The sequence below is a fragment of the Suricata suricatta genome, chromosome 6, assembly GCF_006229205.1.
Source record: "Suricata suricatta isolate VVHF042 chromosome 6, meerkat_22Aug2017_6uvM2_HiC, whole genome shotgun sequence".
Lineage (NCBI taxonomy): Eukaryota > Metazoa > Chordata > Mammalia > Carnivora > Herpestidae > Suricata > Suricata suricatta.
Genome location: NC_043705.1, coordinates 118,098,022 through 118,118,570, shown reverse-complemented (window position 1 = coordinate 118,118,570; position 20,549 = coordinate 118,098,022). Strand labels below are relative to the sequence as shown.

At 37.1% G+C, this 20,549-nt stretch overlaps 1 protein-coding gene across 8 annotated transcripts in view; it reads right to left on the bottom strand.

Annotated features, from left to right (window-relative positions):
• Window positions 1-196: 196 nt before the first annotated feature.
• Window positions 197-20,549, bottom strand: part of RICTOR (RPTOR independent companion of MTOR complex 2) — a 106,707-nt gene continuing 86,354 nt past the window's right edge. For 4 of the 8 annotated variants that reach the window (XM_029940970.1, XM_029940976.1, XM_029940975.1 and 1 more), the window contains 9 exons: window positions 19,232-20,240; window positions 18,880-18,951; window positions 15,625-15,802; window positions 14,734-14,818; window positions 13,525-13,758; window positions 6,981-7,136; window positions 6,282-6,405; window positions 4,843-4,981; window positions 197-4,718 (listed from right to left, as the gene is read on the bottom strand). In XM_029940970.1, coding sequence (XP_029796830.1) covers window positions 4,644-4,718; window positions 4,843-4,981; window positions 6,282-6,405; window positions 6,981-7,136; window positions 13,525-13,758; window positions 14,734-14,818; window positions 15,625-15,802; window positions 18,880-18,951; window positions 19,232-20,240 — 2,072 coding nt within the window. In that variant the 3' untranslated portion in view covers window positions 197-4,643. Of the gene's footprint in view, window positions 4,719-4,842; window positions 4,982-6,281; window positions 6,406-6,980; window positions 7,137-13,524; window positions 13,759-14,733; window positions 14,819-15,624; window positions 15,803-17,909; window positions 18,253-18,879; window positions 18,952-19,231; window positions 20,241-20,549 lie in introns of those variants that run through there. The other 4 variants (XM_029940972.1, XM_029940971.1, XM_029940973.1 and 1 more) reach the window with 4 other exon arrangements.

Here is a 20,549-nt window from a genome sequence, read left to right as displayed (position 1 = left end):
TCAAGAATGCTTAAATATACGTATTTTAAAACCTCTGGAATTGGCCACCAATGTGTTACCAAACTGGACTCTTACCTGTAGAACCTAAAAGTCATTTTTACCAGAAGTCATGCTTATCAGCCCCAGTGGCACATAATTCAAATCAACACAATTCAATCCACTGATTGTTTTAAAATTTCAAATAGACCAACACAAGTTTTAAGAATTTTAAGTACATTTTATTAACAACGTATCCCTTTGATAAGATTATGCTGCAGGAGGCTTTTAATGCCCTTGACATAAACTGTACACATTATACAAAAACAAGAAAAACCACACACACACACACACACACACACACACACACACACACACAAAAATCAAGGTGAGCAAAACCATTTGGGGACAAACCTTCTTTAAATTATACACAACTCAATGAAATATTCTTACGGAAAATATATAAATACTTTTTCTTTCTATGTTACAGTTATACAATATAAATCAGATTTCAATGTCTGTTCAGTGACCTACAAACACCAGAACCTCCAAGTACGTAGCAGCTTCTTACTAAATAAAGAAGAGTATCACGTGGTTAGGGAGCGTCATGACTGAGATTTTATTCACAACCCCTTACTCACCACTTTCCAAAACTAATCTGCACCATCTGTTTTTACAATGCAGCTGCAGGCTTTCTGCCAGGCCAGTAATGGAACTTTTTTCAATGATTACCTATGAAACATTTTTATCTCCCCGCCTCTGCCCCAAGACTTTAATTTTGTGCTGGATCAACCTAGTTAGTGGCAAAATTACAAGGTATACTTTTTGGCATAAATTATATTTTTCAAATTAAATATTTTATAAAGAAAATCAAATAAGATGTGCAATTAATGCATGTTGTGGCAACATCCACCTACATTACAAAAATACGCCCAAGGGGTGGGGGTGGGGGTCCACATTCTGTGAGTCACATAAACCTGCTCTGAATGAAATCTACCCGGAAACCTGGAACTAAAAGAGAAAGAATGTCCCTAGATTCTCACAGATTTCAACACTGAGGAACACTGCTATCCATCCCACTAGTGCCCCCTTCTAAGGAAACTCTCACTGTGGTGACACTCCGCAAAGGAAGCTGGTAATAATGGACGTCCCGAACCGGGAGGCAAGGGAGACCTTCCCCAACTTACACTTTGGAAAACCTGAAATGTTCTTTTATTCCCTCAGTTCTTCTCCTAAAACTCTCTCAATTAATTAGTCCTACCTTCTTTCTTCCCATGTGTCCTGGATTGTGAATTTGAGACAACACTGGAAGCATAAAACAAAAGGGGGAAAACCTTCCGTTCAAAGGACTTTTCCCAACGTGGTTTACAAAGTTAATCTCACACAAAGTTAGCACCTCACTCTTCCCATGCAGAAACAACTGCGGTTGTAATTTGGACGACAATTTGATTGGTTTTTATTGCTCAATGATCTGTGCTTTAATGTGGGGAAAAAAGGCATCCTCTGAAAGGAATGAAAAAACAATTTATATAAGAGCAGTAGACAAACTGAAATAAGCACGGACGCCTCACTGTTGAACACTTTACTACTGCGATGTGCCCTGAAAAACTCAGCGTCAATTCTCTCAAGCCCTGGATAAAAGAGCTGGAAACTATTAAAGCTACTACTTCAAAAGAACTTGTACACATGATGTTACAGTAACTAGTATAATGACGTATAGCCCTCCGAAGAGCTTCTATTTTAAAGTCACTGTCTTACTTCTGCTACTAATCTTCCTTAGAAAATTTTTATTAGGGAGACGTTTTCTCCCCTCAAATCTACCTAGGCATAAATAGGAAATAAAAGTATAAGAAACTTTAGACCATATTTAAGTATTAATACTAATCTCTAATTTCCTTATTTTTTATCAGTAATTACTTTAGTATGTGAAGCTGAAATCTGCTCTTGAAAAAAAATTTCACTTAGAAATGACAATTCACTTCATTAATTATTCACAGTTTACAACTAGCATGACTGCCCCAAATCCTCCAAATTATCAGTAATTATCAATAGTATAACTTTATATGGACTAAGATTAATTCTAAGATCTCAAAAAACTACAGTACTGACATTATTTTGGTATTTTATAGTTTGGTAGTTATCTATTATTTATAGATGATTTTCTCAATTATTTCTATTACCACTGACACCATTCCTAATCTTCTCTGCTATAATTTAAAATTTTTAAATACTAAGTTAATCACTTGGCACTGCCTGGGAGCATCTTTCATCATAAAAGCCTACTTTTATACAAATGAGTACTTGAAAACATATTAGACCCATCAGTGAAACATGGATAAACCAAACAGCACTATTCATTTAAGTATAGGCATTTTTTTGTCCTTAGATTACTGATAACCACAAAATTCTGTCTCCCCAAACTAAGTGCTATAGGCAATTACTATAATGCATACATACATGTCTTTCAAAGTAATAGTAAAAAAAACAAAAAAAACCCAAAAAACTGTTCAGGCTATTAGTAACAAAAACTTGATTCCAGGATGGATGAGTGAAATGGGATCCGGGATGGGGATCAGTGTTGTGTGTGTCTGTGTGTGTGTGTCTGTGTGTGTGTGTGTAAGAAAGAATTACTATGAACTTTCAAGGGATTAAACCACAGATTTTATATTCTATATTAAGTGAGGTAGTGTTTAAAATGGATGTCTAAAATATGTCAACCCCATCATGAATGAGTAAGATTACTAAATTACCTCCTTTGGAGTTTTTAACCACTATTTGGTCTAGTATCTCTAACATTTGGTTCTCTGGAAGGCAGTTTAATCATCCAAAACCAAAGACCAAGGTGACAGGCAACCAACGCTCTTAAAAGTACTGTTAACATTTAAATAAACACTTGGGTTCAGTGATAAATTAAAGTTAAAAAAATATGTTGTTGTCACTTGGTTTTATGAGTGAGAATCTGAAGAACCACTGTTTGACAGGAGCAGCAGCTCACAGCCCTTGTCCGCCTCGCTCCAGCGGAAGCCGCTGCGCAGCGCACGGAGAGCAGTTCGCACAAGTGCAGTCAGAGAGGGGTCGCGCGGGGAGATGGACGCTTCATCCCGGCTGGAACTTTCAGTGCCAGTAAAAATTAAAAAAAAAAAAAAAAAAGGTATCTCTGTGAGTTATGTTTTCTAGTTCACAGGATTCTTTACAGAGATCTCAAAGAACAAGCCCGTTATAAAAACGATCTGTAATATGGGAAAATATTAATCAAGGTACTATGTGTCAAAGCTGATGTGAACTGTAAAAATGGTATAAACGAATTAAAAAAGGGTCCTAATCCGTCCAGCTGGTTTTTTTTCTATTATATACAGACCTCAAAAAAGATCATCCTTTCATTTACAAGCATTCTAATGGTGACGGCCATGCTATTTTTATATACAAATTTGCATATATGTTTAATTCCTGTAAGGATTTCCAAAATCTTTAAACATATACAAATTAAACACACAAATAAACAAATCCTTGCCCTCATCAACTTAATAGCTTCACAAATATGATAAGGGCAATCATTGTATTGATAGAAACTCACCTATCACTGCATTTAGTTTGTGCAAAACAAGAACACTGCTATAAAAATGAAATCACTGCTGCTTCACAATTTGGTACTTAAGGCTTTTCACTACAAGTTTTAGTCATAATTAAAGTTGCATTAATGATTTTTTAAAAAGAAATATGGCTCTTCTTTTCCCACGGAATGTGTGATTCAGAGGCAAACATCTCCTCCTCAGGAAATCCAAAGTGTCAATTTACTGCTTTCTTTTGCGTTAGGTCTCATTTACTACTGCTCGTTCTAGTTCTGCTTACAACTGGTGATACGGGGAAGTGGATGAAAAGGAGAGGTCCACTGAAAACATGTGCAGTCTACAAATGGGGCATATTCTGAATTATAAGATGATGTTCTGATCTGAATCAAGAACTGTAGTGAAAAACCTTAACTGCTTCAAATAGCCTCTAATAATGCACTGCAACAAAACCGAAGAGACAGAAGACAAACTGTGATGCAAGTCTAGCAACATAAAAATAACTTATACAAGTTCCGGGTTGTTGAGGCTCTTCTTTTGCTTTGAGGTTACAAACCTCTGAAGTAGTGTTACAAACATTAGGAAAAACACAGAAGGGCCAAAGTTCCCCCTCTGATACCAGCAGTTCTAGAACACCCCACTGTGGGAACAGGGTGCAGCCTCTGAGACACTGATTCCTCGTTTCCACGAATTAGTTAACAAACAAGGCATCTTTAGATTTACCCTAAAAAAAGAATTCAGAAGTAACTATGTGAAGGGTGCTTCTGCATATCCTATTACTGTTCCACTGTTCTTAAGCTCTTAAAATGAAAAAATAGAAACCCTATGTCGGTATTCAGTGCTTGGCTCTTGCATACAATGGTAACTAAAATTCTGAAAACTGGTGATGGACAACGAACCCCCGCAAGGGCTCAGCAGGGACAAGAGGAAGCTGCTCCGGCTGGGGAAGGCTGCGGGTCCCAGTGTGCGTGTCCCGGTGATGGCTGGGGCAGAAGCTTCTCCTGTCCTGTGCCCCGGCAGTCAGCATGTTCTGAGGCTTTTAGGAACTCCACAAGTCTGAGTATATATGGTGTCCGTCCATACAGGCGATCAACACCGAGGTCAGGACTCAGCAGATGCGTCCAGTCCAGGCTGTTTTGGGGGTGTTGCCAGCACAGCCTCCGCTTCCTCGTGCATCTAGGAGGGAAGTGGTACTGCTGGTGACTTTCGAGCGAATCAACAGACCTCACCTGTCCTCTAGCTTATCCAAACACAGAACTGTTCTTGAAAGGTCAATGTCGGAAGTACAAATGCTACTTACTTGTAAGAACTGTACATCTTGAAACAACTCTTGTATGAACCTCCGACACGGAAGTCTAAATGTGCAGTGTGAGAGCAAATGAGAAACCTCAGAATAAAGGCAGATGTCGTCAAATGTCTGAGGATACTTCTCCTTAATTCTAAAACCGAAGAAAAGATGATGCTGGGATAAAAACTCTAATAACGACTTACCCATTTTTCCTCCAAAACTTTAAAAAATTTTTTTCCTCTAGACATTGATTAGATGGCATATTGGCATAAGAATATAAAATATTAAATATTCCTACCTTATACTTACACCTGATCATTTTTTAAGTTTAGGGTAATCTCTTAAAATGATTAAAACCCAAATGTTTCTTGGACAGTCAGAAATATCCTTTTTCACTGAGCATGAGAAACTGCAAACTTCATTCATCAGCCTAGGAGGACTTATTTTCAAAATTAAATTTTTAAGTAGAAGTAAGTTTTCGGTTAAGTGTCTGACTCTTGATCTCAGCTCAGGTCTTGATCTCAGGGTCGTGAGTTCAAGGCCTGTGTTGGGCTCCATGCCCAACTTAAAAGTAAAATAAAATAGTAGAACTTTTTAAAGTTAGTTTGAAGTTAGTAATATCTTTGACTGGGCTATCTCTTTTTATCTTTCAACCTTCTAACAGTGGCTGGTAACGGAGAATCAAGGGTGGGGATGCAGGGAGATGCAGAGGATCAAGACCTGGCCAGGTCTGCCCTGGGACCCCACCGTCCGTGTGACTGTTTTTTTAAAGGCCCATAGGAACCTGCGCTGTGTTTCTTCTGAGGACCACTGCTTTTAACAGTGCAGGTCAAAGATGGAAATGGTTCAATGTAAATTTTCTCATATCATGTTGCTATGATTTAGAAAAACAATTAAAAATTGTGCAACTTGTACTATGAGAAAGAGGAGAAAAATTAAACCAAGAAAATATCACTCGTTGTTGTATAGGTCTGCTTATCTCAAACTGTTCAGTCTCAGGATTCCCATACTTTCTTAAAATTATTCAAGACCCCAAAAAGCTTTTTCTGTGGGTTACAGCCATTGTTAATTACCATATTAGAAATTAAAATTGAGAACATTTCAAAATATATATCAATTCATTTAAAAAATAAGCCCATTACTTGTTAACATAAACATATACATTTAATAAAAAGTATTTTCCAAAACTAAAAGAGTGCTATTGTTTTACATTTTTACAGATCTCTTTAACTCCTGCTTAACAGAAGACAGACAGATTCATATATCTACTTCTGTGTTCAATTTGTTACCATAATACATTATTCTGGTTGAAGCACACAAAGAAAACCTAGCCTCACACAGATATACCATGCAGAACTATGGATTTAAGCTAATTAGTCTAACCTTTGAAGCGCTGCAAGGATCTTTTTTACCCTAAACAGCAGAACAGAGAATACTCATAGTTTACTTACGTTAAAAGCCCAGTTTCATGACATTTAGTTGAAACTGAACTACTTAAATTAATGACTAATCTCAGAACTTCTTTGCGAAGGAGTATACGGCACATTGGTGTATCATCTGGAATTGTTTTAACACCTGAAAAGGAGATTAAAATATTTTATCTTTATCACAATAGAAAATGACTACAACTGCAGAAATTTGTTTTTTTTTTTAATTAAAAAAATCTTCTTTTAATGTCCTTATTTTTTTTTATTTTGAGAGAGAGTGAGCAGGGGGAGGGGCAGAGAGAGAGGGAGACACAGAATCAGAAGCAGGCTCTAGGCTTTGAGAGGTCAGCACAGAGCCTGATGCAGGGCTCGAACTCACGAACTGTGAGATCTGACCTGAGCTGAAGTCAGCTGCTTAACCGACCGAGCCACCCAGGCGCCCCGATGAAATTTGTTCTTAAACCTTAAAGATCTAAGGCATAGAGATAAACTGCACACAATCTACCGATCATTCTAGAAACAAAAGTCAAATACAAGAAGACAAGTAAAAGGACACACCCCAGCAGGTGATGCAGGTGAAGAGTTGGCTGAGTACACCTGACTGAAACAGACCTGTCACAGTTCCGAGAGGACTTCCATTATAACACTATTTATCAACAACCACCACAAAACGAAGCAAGTACAGTTTTACTAACAGTGCTTGGATCTGAATCTGAAACTTACCTAGTAGCAATTCTGTGCTTTTGGTGCTGCTGGCTGAGCCTTCTTGAGACACTCCATCACTGCATCCAGAAATCCCAGAAAACTTAGAAGGAACCACCTCTAAGGGATTATGGATTGTCTGCTCACACCAGTCAGAATATGGAATGTCCTGAAGGTCTGAAGAAAAGGTTGATTATTGCAGTAAGTATCACAATGGCTTAATTCCTATGCTTGCATTATATACCAGAGAGATGATTCCTTATGATTTCAACATTTTCCACAATGATCTTGAAAATAAATTCAGACTGCTCAGATAGTGAAATTTTTTTAATTCTAAAGACAATATAAATTTTATCTTCCTAAGTTACACACAGACACACACACACACACACGTGATTAAAGAATTCAAATAAAGACATATAGAGAACAAAACATGAAGGTACGTTATCTACCCCCTCCACCCATGACTCCTACCCCCAAACTAAATGCCTCTCCAAAGGGAAATATGGTTAAAAGTTCGATATTTATATATTTTTAAGATCTTTTGCTGTTTTCAATTTGGTTTTTTTTGTTCTTCAGGTATGTTAAGTAGGATTATACTATTATTCTATGGCTTTTCTCCCCATGATATTTACCAATAGAAGAATAATACTTCCCTGGGCTTGTCATCAGTTCATTCCTCAGAATTTATTACACTACCCATGCATTGCTAAGCTACTTCTAGATTGGATTTTGAAGTCAACCAAACATCTCAGTGTTTCTAAGATGACATTCGTTTTTTTGATTTAAAATTTTCCTGAGCAGTTCAAGTGATTAGAGCAAATGGAAACCAGGAAGTCTGGCTACCCTTTTAGGGAGTAACACTGGGCAACCTATAAAATCCCACAACCTTAGTACTCTAAGAAATACTGGAAACTAATTAAAACTTTCATCTCATGAAAGAAAAGAGATTCAGGAAAGGAGACACACACCCAGCCAGAAGGTAAGAGCTCCTGACAGCTGGTCCAGTACTGTCTACTGTAGCACGCTGTCACAGTAGAGCAAAAACCCTATTTTTAAAGCCCAGGAAACCAAACCAGTGTCAATCTCTCCCTATGTTGTTTTCCAAAAAAACATATTATCACTCCCTCATCCCACCTCTATGCACATCCTAAAATTACTATTTACATAATACTAAGCAGAAAATGCTTTGGTTCCTTAGAAAAGAATATCTACAAATCGGCATACCTTTAAAATTTTGGCTATTAAGGAAATCATGTGTCTTTCAGGCCCTTAAAAGTAACACATGCTACTTCATCATTCATTGATTTAAAAAGTAAAATCATTGCCAAAAGATGTGAGAACTAAGGACGTACTTAGAAAGCGGCAGTGCCGAGAAACCAGGTGAGAGACGAGCCAGTTATCTCAGACTCAGCTGATGACCGACCCAGGGACTATTTGACGACAACATGTCCCAGCACAAGAACAGTATACACTTTACTCAACTGACATGTTTCTGAAAAGTTATATACTTTTATGTATTTCAGCCTTCCCTTTGGCCACTGATGATTCCTAACACGTCTAACCTGTTAGAATCACATCTTATCTCTGAACATGTCATCCGTTCTCATTTAAAAAAACAAATCTCACTCCTCTAAGTAGACTACAACTATATAATTGCATTAACACCTGTGAAGGTGGCAGATGCAAAACAGGATGTTAGCAAATACCCTATTCCAACAGTCTTTCCTTTGAGTAACATTTTTGAATAACTGCCAGACCAGATGTTTAAAAGAATAAAATGTGCTCAAGTATTGACATTCCTTTAAAATGATCACTCAATAGTACAGAAATTCGTTTTTAGTTATCTGCCATGGATAAGATGGATACCTTCTTTCTGACATACAAATCTTCCACGTGGCCTACAGGAATGCTTCTGAAACTGGACTGTGCACATGACCACCCTGGGAGCCTCATGGAAGTGCAGCTTCTGATTCTATGTGTGGGGTGGAGTTTAGACTCTACATTTCTGACAAGCTCTTGGGTCCTCTGACCGCACCCTGGGTAGTAAGAGATCTACAGGACCACCCGGTCTCTGCCTCTCTCTCTAGATCATCTATCTTCCTCCCTTTTGCTTTCTGAGCTGTATTTACGCAGTCCCTCCTACTTCCCATGTGCACGCTCACTAGAGAAGACCTTGGCTCAGGCTGTTCGCTCATGCTTCATATTCTCTATACTCCTGTCTTTACTTGGTTAGCTTCTATTCATTCTTTAGACCACAGCTCAATAATAACTTCTTCAGAAGTCTCCTCTTTGACCTGCCTAGTTGGTTATAAGCCTTTGCTAATACCAGGTCCCTACCCTTCAGGACATTTGTTACAAATGCAGTATTATATTTACATAGTCAATTGATCAAGTGATACATCAATCCATTCATCCATTTCTTTCCCCCACTGAACTGAAGCTCAAAGAATCTAAGAACAGTGTTTTGGGTTTTTTTTTTCCCCCTTCTCTCACAAAAGTTTTCCGGGCATCTAGTTTAATGCCTGACCCACAGTAGCGCCATAGTAAGTATTATGTTGAGGACATGAATGAATAAAAGTTTGGTGACTTTTTAACCATTTGGCCTTTGTCCCTCCACACTTCCAAGATGGGGATCAGTAATAAACTGTAATCATTTCCCAGTTCAGAGTCATTCTTCCCCTGCTGCTCCTTGGTAACACTCCCCTCACTGGCGCCCCAGCTTAGAGGCTCTGACGCTGTGCCCAGGCGAGCGCCCTTCTGCCTACAGCAAGTCTTTCCCAAGCCCCACACCCCGGGATGCTCCCTGCCTGATCACTCTCCCAGCCACAGGTCACAAATGGGTTAGAATGAGCTGTGACTGTCTTGTGACTAGGTAATTGGAGGGCTGGTTTCCCTATTTCTTGTTTGATAAGTAGAAAACAGTATAGTAAAATCCACAGTAGCTGTTTCCTAAGTACTTAATAAATACATAAATGAAGAACTTGCAGAAACTAAAATCATATATGACATAGAGCAACTTATTTAAAGCCACATTCTTTTCTACAGTGTGTAATACATCAGAACAGTACTGCTTAAACCTTTCACTCACAGGCAATGAGAATAATTATTACAGCACACTGGGGAGCCCAGACAGAGCTGTTCATAATTGAAAGTGCCTAGTCCAAGAGCTTGTCCAAACCCAGCCCTAGGGGCATGGAGGCACTAAGGGAATTAATTGTCATGTCCTGTTCATGGTGCATCAGCATGCTGCCACCCAGAGTACCAGGGAGAAATTTAGAAGAGCAACTCAGAACTCTGGTTATGGCTACGTTTTTCTGAGTGTGGCTACGTAATATTCACCAGGAAAAGCTGTCTATGGAAACGCTGTAAGCTCTCACATAAACACCCATTAATCTCAAACTGCTAACACAGATGGTCCACAACTGGTGATGGCTCGACTTTATAACGATGCAAACTTGATACACATTCAGTGGAAACCACTTCCAATTTTAAATCTGGATCCCTCCCTGGGCTAGCCATCTGAGGCATGATCCTCTCTGACGAGCCACAGCTCCCAGTCAGCCCTGTGCACATGAGGTAAAGAGCTAACACACTACAACCGTTCTGATCCCACAAAGCCGTTGTTTCACTTTCAGCAGAGCATGCAATCAATTACATGAGGTATGTGATACTTTACTATACAACAGACTTAGTGTTGTTGCTTTTGCCCAGCTGTGGTCTGATGTAAGTGCTCTGAGCATGTGAGACTGGGGACACCTGGGTGGCTCAGCGTGTTGAACATCCATCTCTTGATTTAGGCTCGGGGTGTGATCTCATGGTTGTGGGACTAAGCCTTATGTCAGCCCTGGGTTGGGTGTGGAGCCTACTTGGCATTCTCTCTCTCCTTGTCTCTCTGCCCCTCCCCAGCTCGTGCTCTTGCTCTCTCTCTCAAAATAAATAAACATTAAAAAAATTAAAGAGAGAGATAAGCTAGACTAAGCTATATTTGATAAGTCAGGTATATTAAATGCATTTTTGACTCAGGATTTTTTTTAACTTAGAATGGGTCTATCAGGATATTACACCATTGTGGGTTGGGGAAGACATGCATGTGTCATTTGCTGAATCATGTAAGAAAGCCTAATCTCAATCTGCTTTCACTAAAAACATTGTCTACTATACAAAGCAGTGCAGGGCTATAGATTAGAAATATAAAACTGAAAGAAACTGAAGATGATGCAAAAAAGTGGAAAGAGATTCTTGTTCATGGATTAGAAAGAACCACTACTGATAATATATCCACACTACCCAAAACAATCTACAGGTTTAATTGCAATCCTATCAAAATACCAACATTTTTTCACAGAGCTATAATAAATAATATTAAAATCTGTATGGAATGATGAAAGACCTCAAATAGCCAAGCAATCTAGAAAATTTCAAGATACACTACAAAGCTATAGTAATCAAAACAGTATGGTAGTGGCATAAAAACAGATACACAGATCACTGGAACAGAACAGAGAGCCCAGAAATAAACCCACATTTATATATGGTCCATTAATCTATGACAGAAGGGGCAAAAGAATACACAAGGCAGTTGGGGGGAGGCTCTCTCCAACAAATGATGCTGGCAAAACCAGACAGCTATATGCAAAAGAATGAAAATAGACCACGTTCTGACACCATACGCAAAAATACTCAACATAGATTAAAAATTTAAAGATGAAACATGAAACCATAAAAGTCCTAGAAGAAATAGTGGGTACTAATTTCTTTGACACTGGCTGTAGAAATATTTTCCTAGGTATATCTCCTAAGGCAAGGAAAACAAAAGCAAAATTAAACTACTGGGACTACATTAAAATATAAAGCTCTGCACAGCAAAGAAAAAATCAACAAAACAAAAAGATAACCTACTGAATGGGTAAAGATATCTACAAATGACATATGCAATAATGAGTTAATATTCAAAATACATTAAGAACTTACACAACTCAATACAAAAAAAACCCACAAATATTCCAATTAAAACTGAGCAGAGGATCTAACATTTTTCCAAAGAAGGCATAGAGATGGTGAACATCACTAATCATCAGGGAAATGCAAATCAAAACCATAATAAACTATCATCTCACACCTGTCAGAATGAAGTCAAAACACAAGAAATAAGTATTGGTGAGGATGTAGAGAATAAGGAATGCTCACACACTATTGATGGAAATGTCACTATAGAAGACAGATGGAAGTTCCTGAAAAAATTGAAAATATAACTACCATATGATCCAGTAATTCCACTACTGGGTATTTACCCAAAGAAAACAAAAACACTAATTTTATGAGCCCCTATGTTTACTGCAGCATATAACAGTCAAGATATGGAAGTGTCTATTCATAGTGAACGGCTAAAGATCTGTGTACACACACACACACACACACACACACACACACACACACACACACAGGGAGGGAGAGAGAGAAAGAGAGAGAGGGAGAGAGGAATTATTACGTGGCCATAAAAAAGAATGAGGTCTTGCCATTTGTAACAGTGTGGATGAATAGACCTATACAGTATAATGATAAGTAAAAGTCAGTCAGAGAAAGACAAATAAAAAAACAAACTTGGGGTGCCTGGGTGGCTCAGTCAGATGAGCATTTGACTATTGATTTTGGCTCAGGTCATGATCTTATAGTTGTGAGATCAAGCTCTGCATCCTCAGGCTCTGTGCTGAGCAAGGAGCCTACTTAAGGATTCTCTCTCCCTCTTTCTCTGCCCCTACCTCCGTGCTCTCTCACAAAGAGAAAACAAGAAAAACAAAAACAAAAAAAACTCTTAAATACAGAAAACACAATAGTGACTGCCAGAGGAGCAATGGGTGGGGCAAGGGGTGAAAGAGATACAGACCATCAAGAACACACTTATCATGATGAGCACTGAGTAACATACAGAATTGTTAAATGACTATAATGTACACCTGAAACTAAAGTAACAGTGTACATTAACCATACTGGGATTTAAAAATATTAAAACAAAAACAGAATTATTGAGTAATTATATTGTACACCTGAAACTAATATCGTGTATGTTACTAACAGTAGGAAAAGTAAAAAGGGGGGGGGTACCTGGGAGGCTTAGACGGTTAAGCATCCAACTCTTAATTTCAGCTCAGGTTCATGGGTTTGAGCCCCATGTTGGGCTCTGCGCTGACAGTGTAAAGTCTGCTTGGATTCTGTCTTCCTATCTCTCTGCCTTTCCCCCCCTTGCTCTCTCTCCCCAAAATAAACAAAATTAAAAAAAATAGTAATAAAAGACAACAGACAGATCACAGAAAGAGTTTTATGTGCTGGGCATAAATAGCCAGTAAAGAACTGTCAACAGACTAATCTCAGAAAACAGTATGAAAGATGAATTTGAAGGGGCTAAAACTGGAGACAGAGACACAAACACTCCACCTGGAAATGCTGAGTGACTGAACTAAGGCTGGGGTAGTGAGAACAGAGTAGAGGGGTGGTCATCAGAGCCAGGACATGACTTGTGACAGGAGCACATTCAGAGGAGATGGAGAAGCTCACAAGCACTCACCTGAATGGCTACATATTGCACTCAGTTGGTTACTGGGCTGGAAACCCAGAATTTCAATACAGACACAATAAAGGCAGTTATCATCTGTATGCTCCTGTAATCCAGTGTCTTCTGTACTTTCTAAAAACAGAGAAGCATCTGAATGGATCGAGTTCATTATTTCTGTAAGACTCATCTGTTGTCGTAGCAAGTGAAAAGAGTTTTTTACAAGACCTCCAGTTCCAGATGGAAGACCTGTGTGTAAGTAAATATGAAACAGAATCTGATAAAGATAGTATCAATGACATCTCTTTCCAGGTACCTCAAGATGAGTTTTTGAAAAAGGAAAACTAGGAAAGAAAATCAGAACTCTATGACTCAAAATCTAATTTGCTTTAAATTAGAAAAATAATTAAAGTTAGAAGATATGCTTATAGATTAGTTTAATATGAAATTTTAAATCAAAAATGGAAAATTAAAATTATATAATTAAGGCATCATTCAATTATTCTCAGTATTTCCATAAAGAAATGTAATAATTCTAAGTTTAAAGAGGAAATTATTTAAAAAGAATCAAGATTATGAAGATTTAACATGTGGCTGATATGCACATATTCATTAAAATCTTACAGTTCCTAACAAAGAGATATCATGTAATATATATTTTTATCTCTCTCTCTTCCCCAAACACCTGTTTCTTAGACCTTTTGAAAGAATTAGTGTTATAAGTTTCTCATGCATTAATTTTTAAATCAACTGATCTAATTTTCATCTTCTTGAGAGGCTTAGTTGGAAAAACACTTTAAGTCACTCATAAAACTATGTATAAAATTTATGCATTATTTTGGTATAATTTTTATACTGACCCAAAAGTATATCAGAATTTTTAATATCATCCTACTAAAAAATATTTTTTCTTTTATATAAACTTAGTTTTAAAAAGAATTTTCTGTTTCTGAGCCAAGATGGCTCAGTCAGTTACGTACTGACTTTGGCTCAGGTTATGATCTCAAAGTCCATGGGTTCGAGCCCCCACATTGGGCTCTGTGCTGACAGCACAGAGGCTGGAGCCTGCTTCAGATTCTGTGTCTCCCTCTCTCTCTGTCCCTCTCCCGCTCACATTCTGTCTCTCTCTCTCAAAATAAAATAAAGACATAAAAAAAAAAAAAATAGAAACAATTTCTTTCTAATACAAAGAGGAGTCTCACAAGAACTAAAACCACGCATTACCTCCTGCATCATGGGCAAACACCCTGGCACCTCGGTCATCATGTGGAGGTATGTTTTTCGTCTGAAAATAGGGAATATCCTTTACCTAAAATAGATAAATTATGAAGACATTCACTTTATGATTATTAGCAAAATTAAGTGAAATGTAATTTAAATAGAATTACTAGAGCACGTGAACCTACAACAAAAAGTTCACTAAAGAAGGTTAAATTACCAAACTTTGACAAAATAACAAATAATCCTTAAAGTCCTTATTTATTCTTGGTAATTTCAATAAATATTAAGTGATTATTTTAGAATTACCTAAATTATTTTATCTAAATTATCTAAATTTTATCTAAATTAGATAATTTTAGAAATTATCTAAACAGACTCCTGAACAAATTGCATATTCTTTAGTACAATCTACCAAGCAGGTATTTGTGAGTATCTGAGGGGACCAGGGCCACCTTATATGACTGGGCACAGGTGGCTGCCTGTACAGGATAAATAGGCTTTAAAAAACAAGGAATACACTGCGAAACTTACACAATGTCAGATGTGAAAAAACACATAAGGATAAGTCAAATGTGACTAAGAAGCAAAGTTAAAAATTCACTAAACTTGTATAGGTAATATACTGATAAAGAAATCAAACAGGATGCTGATTTGATATGGGAAGAGAAGGAAGGATAATGTTCCGGGGACTTGGAAATACTAAAGAAAAAGGTACAGAATAGTAGAGAAAGGTGAAATCGTTTTCATCATAAAACGCCTTCAAACAAAACTGCCTTAAAAAATGATCTTCCTTCCAAAACAATATTCCCTCTTCAATATAATTTCTAGTAAGCAGTTACAGAATATGAAATAACAGGAAACTAACTCATAAGAAAACAAGAGAACTTATGATACCTGGAAGATATCGTTGATGTCTACTGGCAGAGCAAGGCCAATGTAGTCATCTGAACTACCGTACGCTGCACTGGACACCATGGATCTTACAGAGGAGGATCGCTGCAGGGTATTTTGATTAATAGGACTTAATAAATCTTCTTTATCTAAGGACGCATAGCTTAAAGCTTTCATGAACCTGTAAAACCATAAAAAAAATCCACTTGCATTAGTTTTTTGATTTATAATATCAATCATACACAGAAATTATAATTTATCTTTGTAACTTTATAAAAGATAAGTAGCTAGTCAAGTACTAAACAGTGCCACACATTTATTAAGAGCATATAAACACTTGAAATTATTTAGCTGTTACAAAATGACATACAAAAGATCATCAGTAATGAGACTGTTAGGAAAAACAACTGCTATGGCCTCCCAGGTAAAGTGTCAAGGTGGGCAATTAAGAGAATTTTCAATATCTAGAAGCAAAAGACAAAACAAAACAAACCTTACAAGTCACAGGTATGATCCAAGGATTATCTTCACAATCCTTTCAAACTACTAAATTTGCTATCAGAGAACTAATGGCATTGCTATTAACGCTATTTAACATTATTCTTATGAAAAGTAAGAATAAAACACTTATCATTCTTTGTGTGGTAATTAACCCTTTAGCAACAAGACTTATGTAACACAGAAGACAGACAAAAAACAGCAATAATGTTATCATTTGTAAGTATTACAAGATAGTTTTAATTTGAAGCACTGATATTTCCTTAAAGCATCCCTTAACTAGTGATGCCATAACAGATATGGTATGCTGATATTTCCGTAAGATACATCTTTCTCATACAGATTTATTATTCATGCACATCTATGCTAAAATATTTAGTAGTTGCCTGCTTTGTTTATAGAAGGCACTACACAAGGCTCCACAGTTAATGTACACTGGCATTCAGAAGCCCAAGTCATTTAAAATATAATAATGTAACCTGATATTGCAAAAATTCTTTTATAATGCATATAAAATAAACCCATCATAAATAGTAGTTATTAAGATTATCCTAATAAAACCCACTAATTTCTAATTTCCACTTAAAAACCACTCATAGTTGAAAATGACAAATTTCATAAAGTAGGTCAGCAGTTTTTAAATTGTATTCTGTTAAACCTCTCTTACTCCATAAAACTCTTAAAGGAGTACTGCAGATAAAGGAAGGAATTATTGGATCACTTGCCCTCCCAACCCCTATTTCAACTGAGTAGCTCCATTTTAATCTATTCTCCATATTGGGTTTCCATAGAGATGTTTTGTGAAGAAAGAGCTTCTCTACCTAAAAAGCAACATTTGAAAAGCTAGTCCAAATTCCATTAGATAAGGCAACTGAGGCTTAGGTACTCCAAAATTCATGAGCTTTACTACACAGATTTATAATAGGGAACAACTGAAGTCGGCCTGGTTTTGTTCTGCATTGATGAGGTTTGCCAAGCTGTTGAATTCCACGCAGATGCGACATTATAGCATAATTTATGAAACCTTGTTCCTTGTTCAAGTTCACTCACTCAGTGGCAGGATTAGAAATAAGAATTAAGGATTCCTAATCGATTGTTTATCAGATCATGTCCCAAGGACAAATCTCAGTGAGATGTGAGTTTTAAGACTTTTGGAGTCATGCTATCCATTACACCACAGACAGGTATCTGCATGCCTACTATTTTAATTTTCATTTTCTCTGAACTTTGACAAGGGGTAGGAACGCAAAGACTAATGCCAACACAATTTTGCCCTCATGGAACCTGGTACATAGGAAGTACTAAATACAACTTAAAGAACAAATGAAAGATTTGATGAACATGAAGCTTTGTTATGCTGTCATGCCTTCATACAAGCTGCTCCTGGCTCTCTTGACTGTTTTCTTTCTTGTTTTTATTTATTTCCCATCCAAAAAATTAAAACCCCTATCCATCCTTTATAATGCCAATAACTTGGCATTTTATTCCAAGAGTAAAATTTCCAAACCATCTTCTCCTGGTCTAATAGAGAATACAGGAAATGACATTCTAAGAATCCAGATTGGTTAGGAAATGAATGATTTGGGTAGCTGTCTTTTTTTCTGGTCTATTCTTATGAATATTTAAGCAGCACAACTTTCAAATCTATGCTTTCAACAATCTGGACAGAAATTCCTTCAATGTGTTTCAATGACACATAATAAACTTAACAGGATGGTTCAGAGTTAACAACACTTCGGTTACTACGCTGAACTGTGAGACGATGCAACTCTTACTGCTTACTCTGTTGTGCTATGCTTACCGCCCCTGCTTACTGCAGTGGTCTTTGACTTTTCAAATACTTGCTGTAATAGAAAAGCTTCCTCCTCTGCTACCAATTCTATCAGTTGTCCTTTCCTGTTAAGAGTGTTCTACGAGTCAGAAGCTTTTCATTGTTGCCTCCTTGGGTGTGAAAACCTGATATCCAAGCTTGTTAGAATAAATATCAATAAACTTTGAATTTGGGTCAGAAAAACCTTACCTCTTTTGAATAAAATTCATGAATCTTAATGCACAGACTTAGACTAGTGAGCTATTAAGAGATTTTCCTGTCTTTATTCTGAATTGATGGGGTTGCCAAAGCCAGATGAATACCTGGTAGAGGAGACATTACTGCATAATTTATAAAATTTTATCAAATGAAATATAATTTATTCTCTGCTGCAAAGGAACCCCCTCTACTAAATGTATTAGCATCACTGAAACAAAACTGCTTAATAACTTCTTTATGTTAAGAATTTGGTTCTGTAAGAGCCAAATGGTTTACATAGGAAATTATTGCCCATAATGATGATGATGATGACAGGTGTCAGGCACGATCTCAGTACCTGACAAATACTAATCCATCTAAATGAACATAAATTAATAACCAAAAACTAAGGAAGTGTTTAAAAGTAAGTAATTGGCCCAACAACAACTAAGAACAGGTATAAAAATCTATTCCGACAGTCAAATTTAACACTGCCTATCTTTTAAAACCAAAGCTGTTTATTTTGGTCAACTTGATAGAATCTTTAGATACAGCACAGAAATCCCTACATGTTCCTGGTAGGCAAACTACTGTGAATCCTCAAGGCCAAGGAATTCATTTAATGTTTATGAGGTTCCTACCAAATAATCACAGCTACTTAAGACAAAATGAAAAGAATTTCACTAAAATTTGTAGGTACTTAAAAAAATAATAATAATAAGGTCAACTTTTGGAGCCTTAAATTGACCTACCTGAAAAGGTTGTTTGTTATTGTAGGTCTTAAGCTCCTGACTCCCCCGACATGCTTCTTTTTAAAATCGATCCTTGCAGAAGCGAGAAATAAAAAAAAACTTGTGACTTGTGGGTCCTTGCAAAGCATCTATGTTTATTTTCAGGGCCTAATAAAATTTCTTTTCCCCCCTCGCAGCTGCAAGAATCCATTTCAAATCATATCGGGTAACTAGGAGCTTATAGCCTACCATAGTAAGCAATTGTAATGGGTTGTTCTGAGGCTTATGTAGATGTAAAACCTTCCTAATGCTTTCCATTAAGCCTGTTAAAATGCAACCGTTATTGTTCATTTTTAAGTGTATATTTGCTCACCTGCTTGGTGTTAACCTGGATTCAAAGCTGTTGGCCTTCATGGTGATGGTATCAGTAAATAGCACATCTTTTGCTGGAGATGCCAAAGCTTCAGAATGAGATAAGGATGGATGCATTCTTTGTTGCTGTAATCTTTTCAGTGTAGCGTAGCCAAAAGCGTCTCTAGAACTTGTGTAACTAAAGTTACAATCTGCTAGACTTTTAATTGTAGCAATAGAGGGTGCTTTAAGGGACTGTGCTCTTCTTGGAAGCGTATGAGAAGAACCTGGAGGCACCAGGGACACTGAGTTTGATTTGGAGAGAGACAGATGGTTAGACTGTGGCGTCAAATAGTGGCTCGTCTTAACAGTTTTAGTACTTACCACAGTACTCATACTTCCACAGTCTGTGTCCACAGTGGTAGCATCGACACCTACTGTCTCTCGTGAAGGACTTGAGCTCATTGAACTTATTCCACTCGTTGTAGTGTCTGTATTAAAACTTTGGCTACGTATCTTCATATGTGAGCTTGTTGAACTTTCTACAATTAATCTCTCTCGGCTTGTGTTTTCTCTGTGATTCTCTGTACCAAAACTCTTGGTGAATTTTAAGTCATTCTCTCCAATACTTGGAGTACTACCAGTGTCTTCAATGTGCTTGTTCCCAACAAATGAAGTTTCTAGTTGTAATGTTTTCTGTACTGTGGATATGGGTGTGAAATCATCACTATGATTAAAGTCGACACTGGGCTCCGTAAGTGTTCTGATCCGCCTGTTGTTTGTCTTATTTTCAGATGATGGCTTCCCTCCTTTTGGATCACTGCTACTACGATGTTTTTTATTAGGCAAAGTAAGCGAATTTAAGATACGATTCTTCACTAGTTTACTAGAAGCAAAGAAAGGGAATGAATTTTTATCCTTTATAGGTCCAGGTCGATCATAAAATGGTGGCTCTGTATCTTCATTGATGTCAAGAAAAAATGTACTAGTAGAGCTGCTGCCAAATCGGTCGTCCTCCATTATGAACATACCTATGATCAAAGGATTGTTCATCAAAGCACATAAAGAACAACCAACAAAAGCACACCAACTATTAGTGATGTATTTCCAGAATTTTTTGTTTAATAGTCATCTGGGGGAAAAAAAATTCAAAAATAAAGGTTTAAACTGCTGAGAAGCCATATAAGAACTTCTTGAGACCAAGTGTTTGAACCTGAATAAAATGTGAAATTACGTCATTACAAGGACCTTGTTATTTCCAAAGAAAAATTAGAGGATTAATATGGCACGGTTTACATGAAGTGTGTTTTGTTTGACTGTTTATTTTTTTAATGTTTATT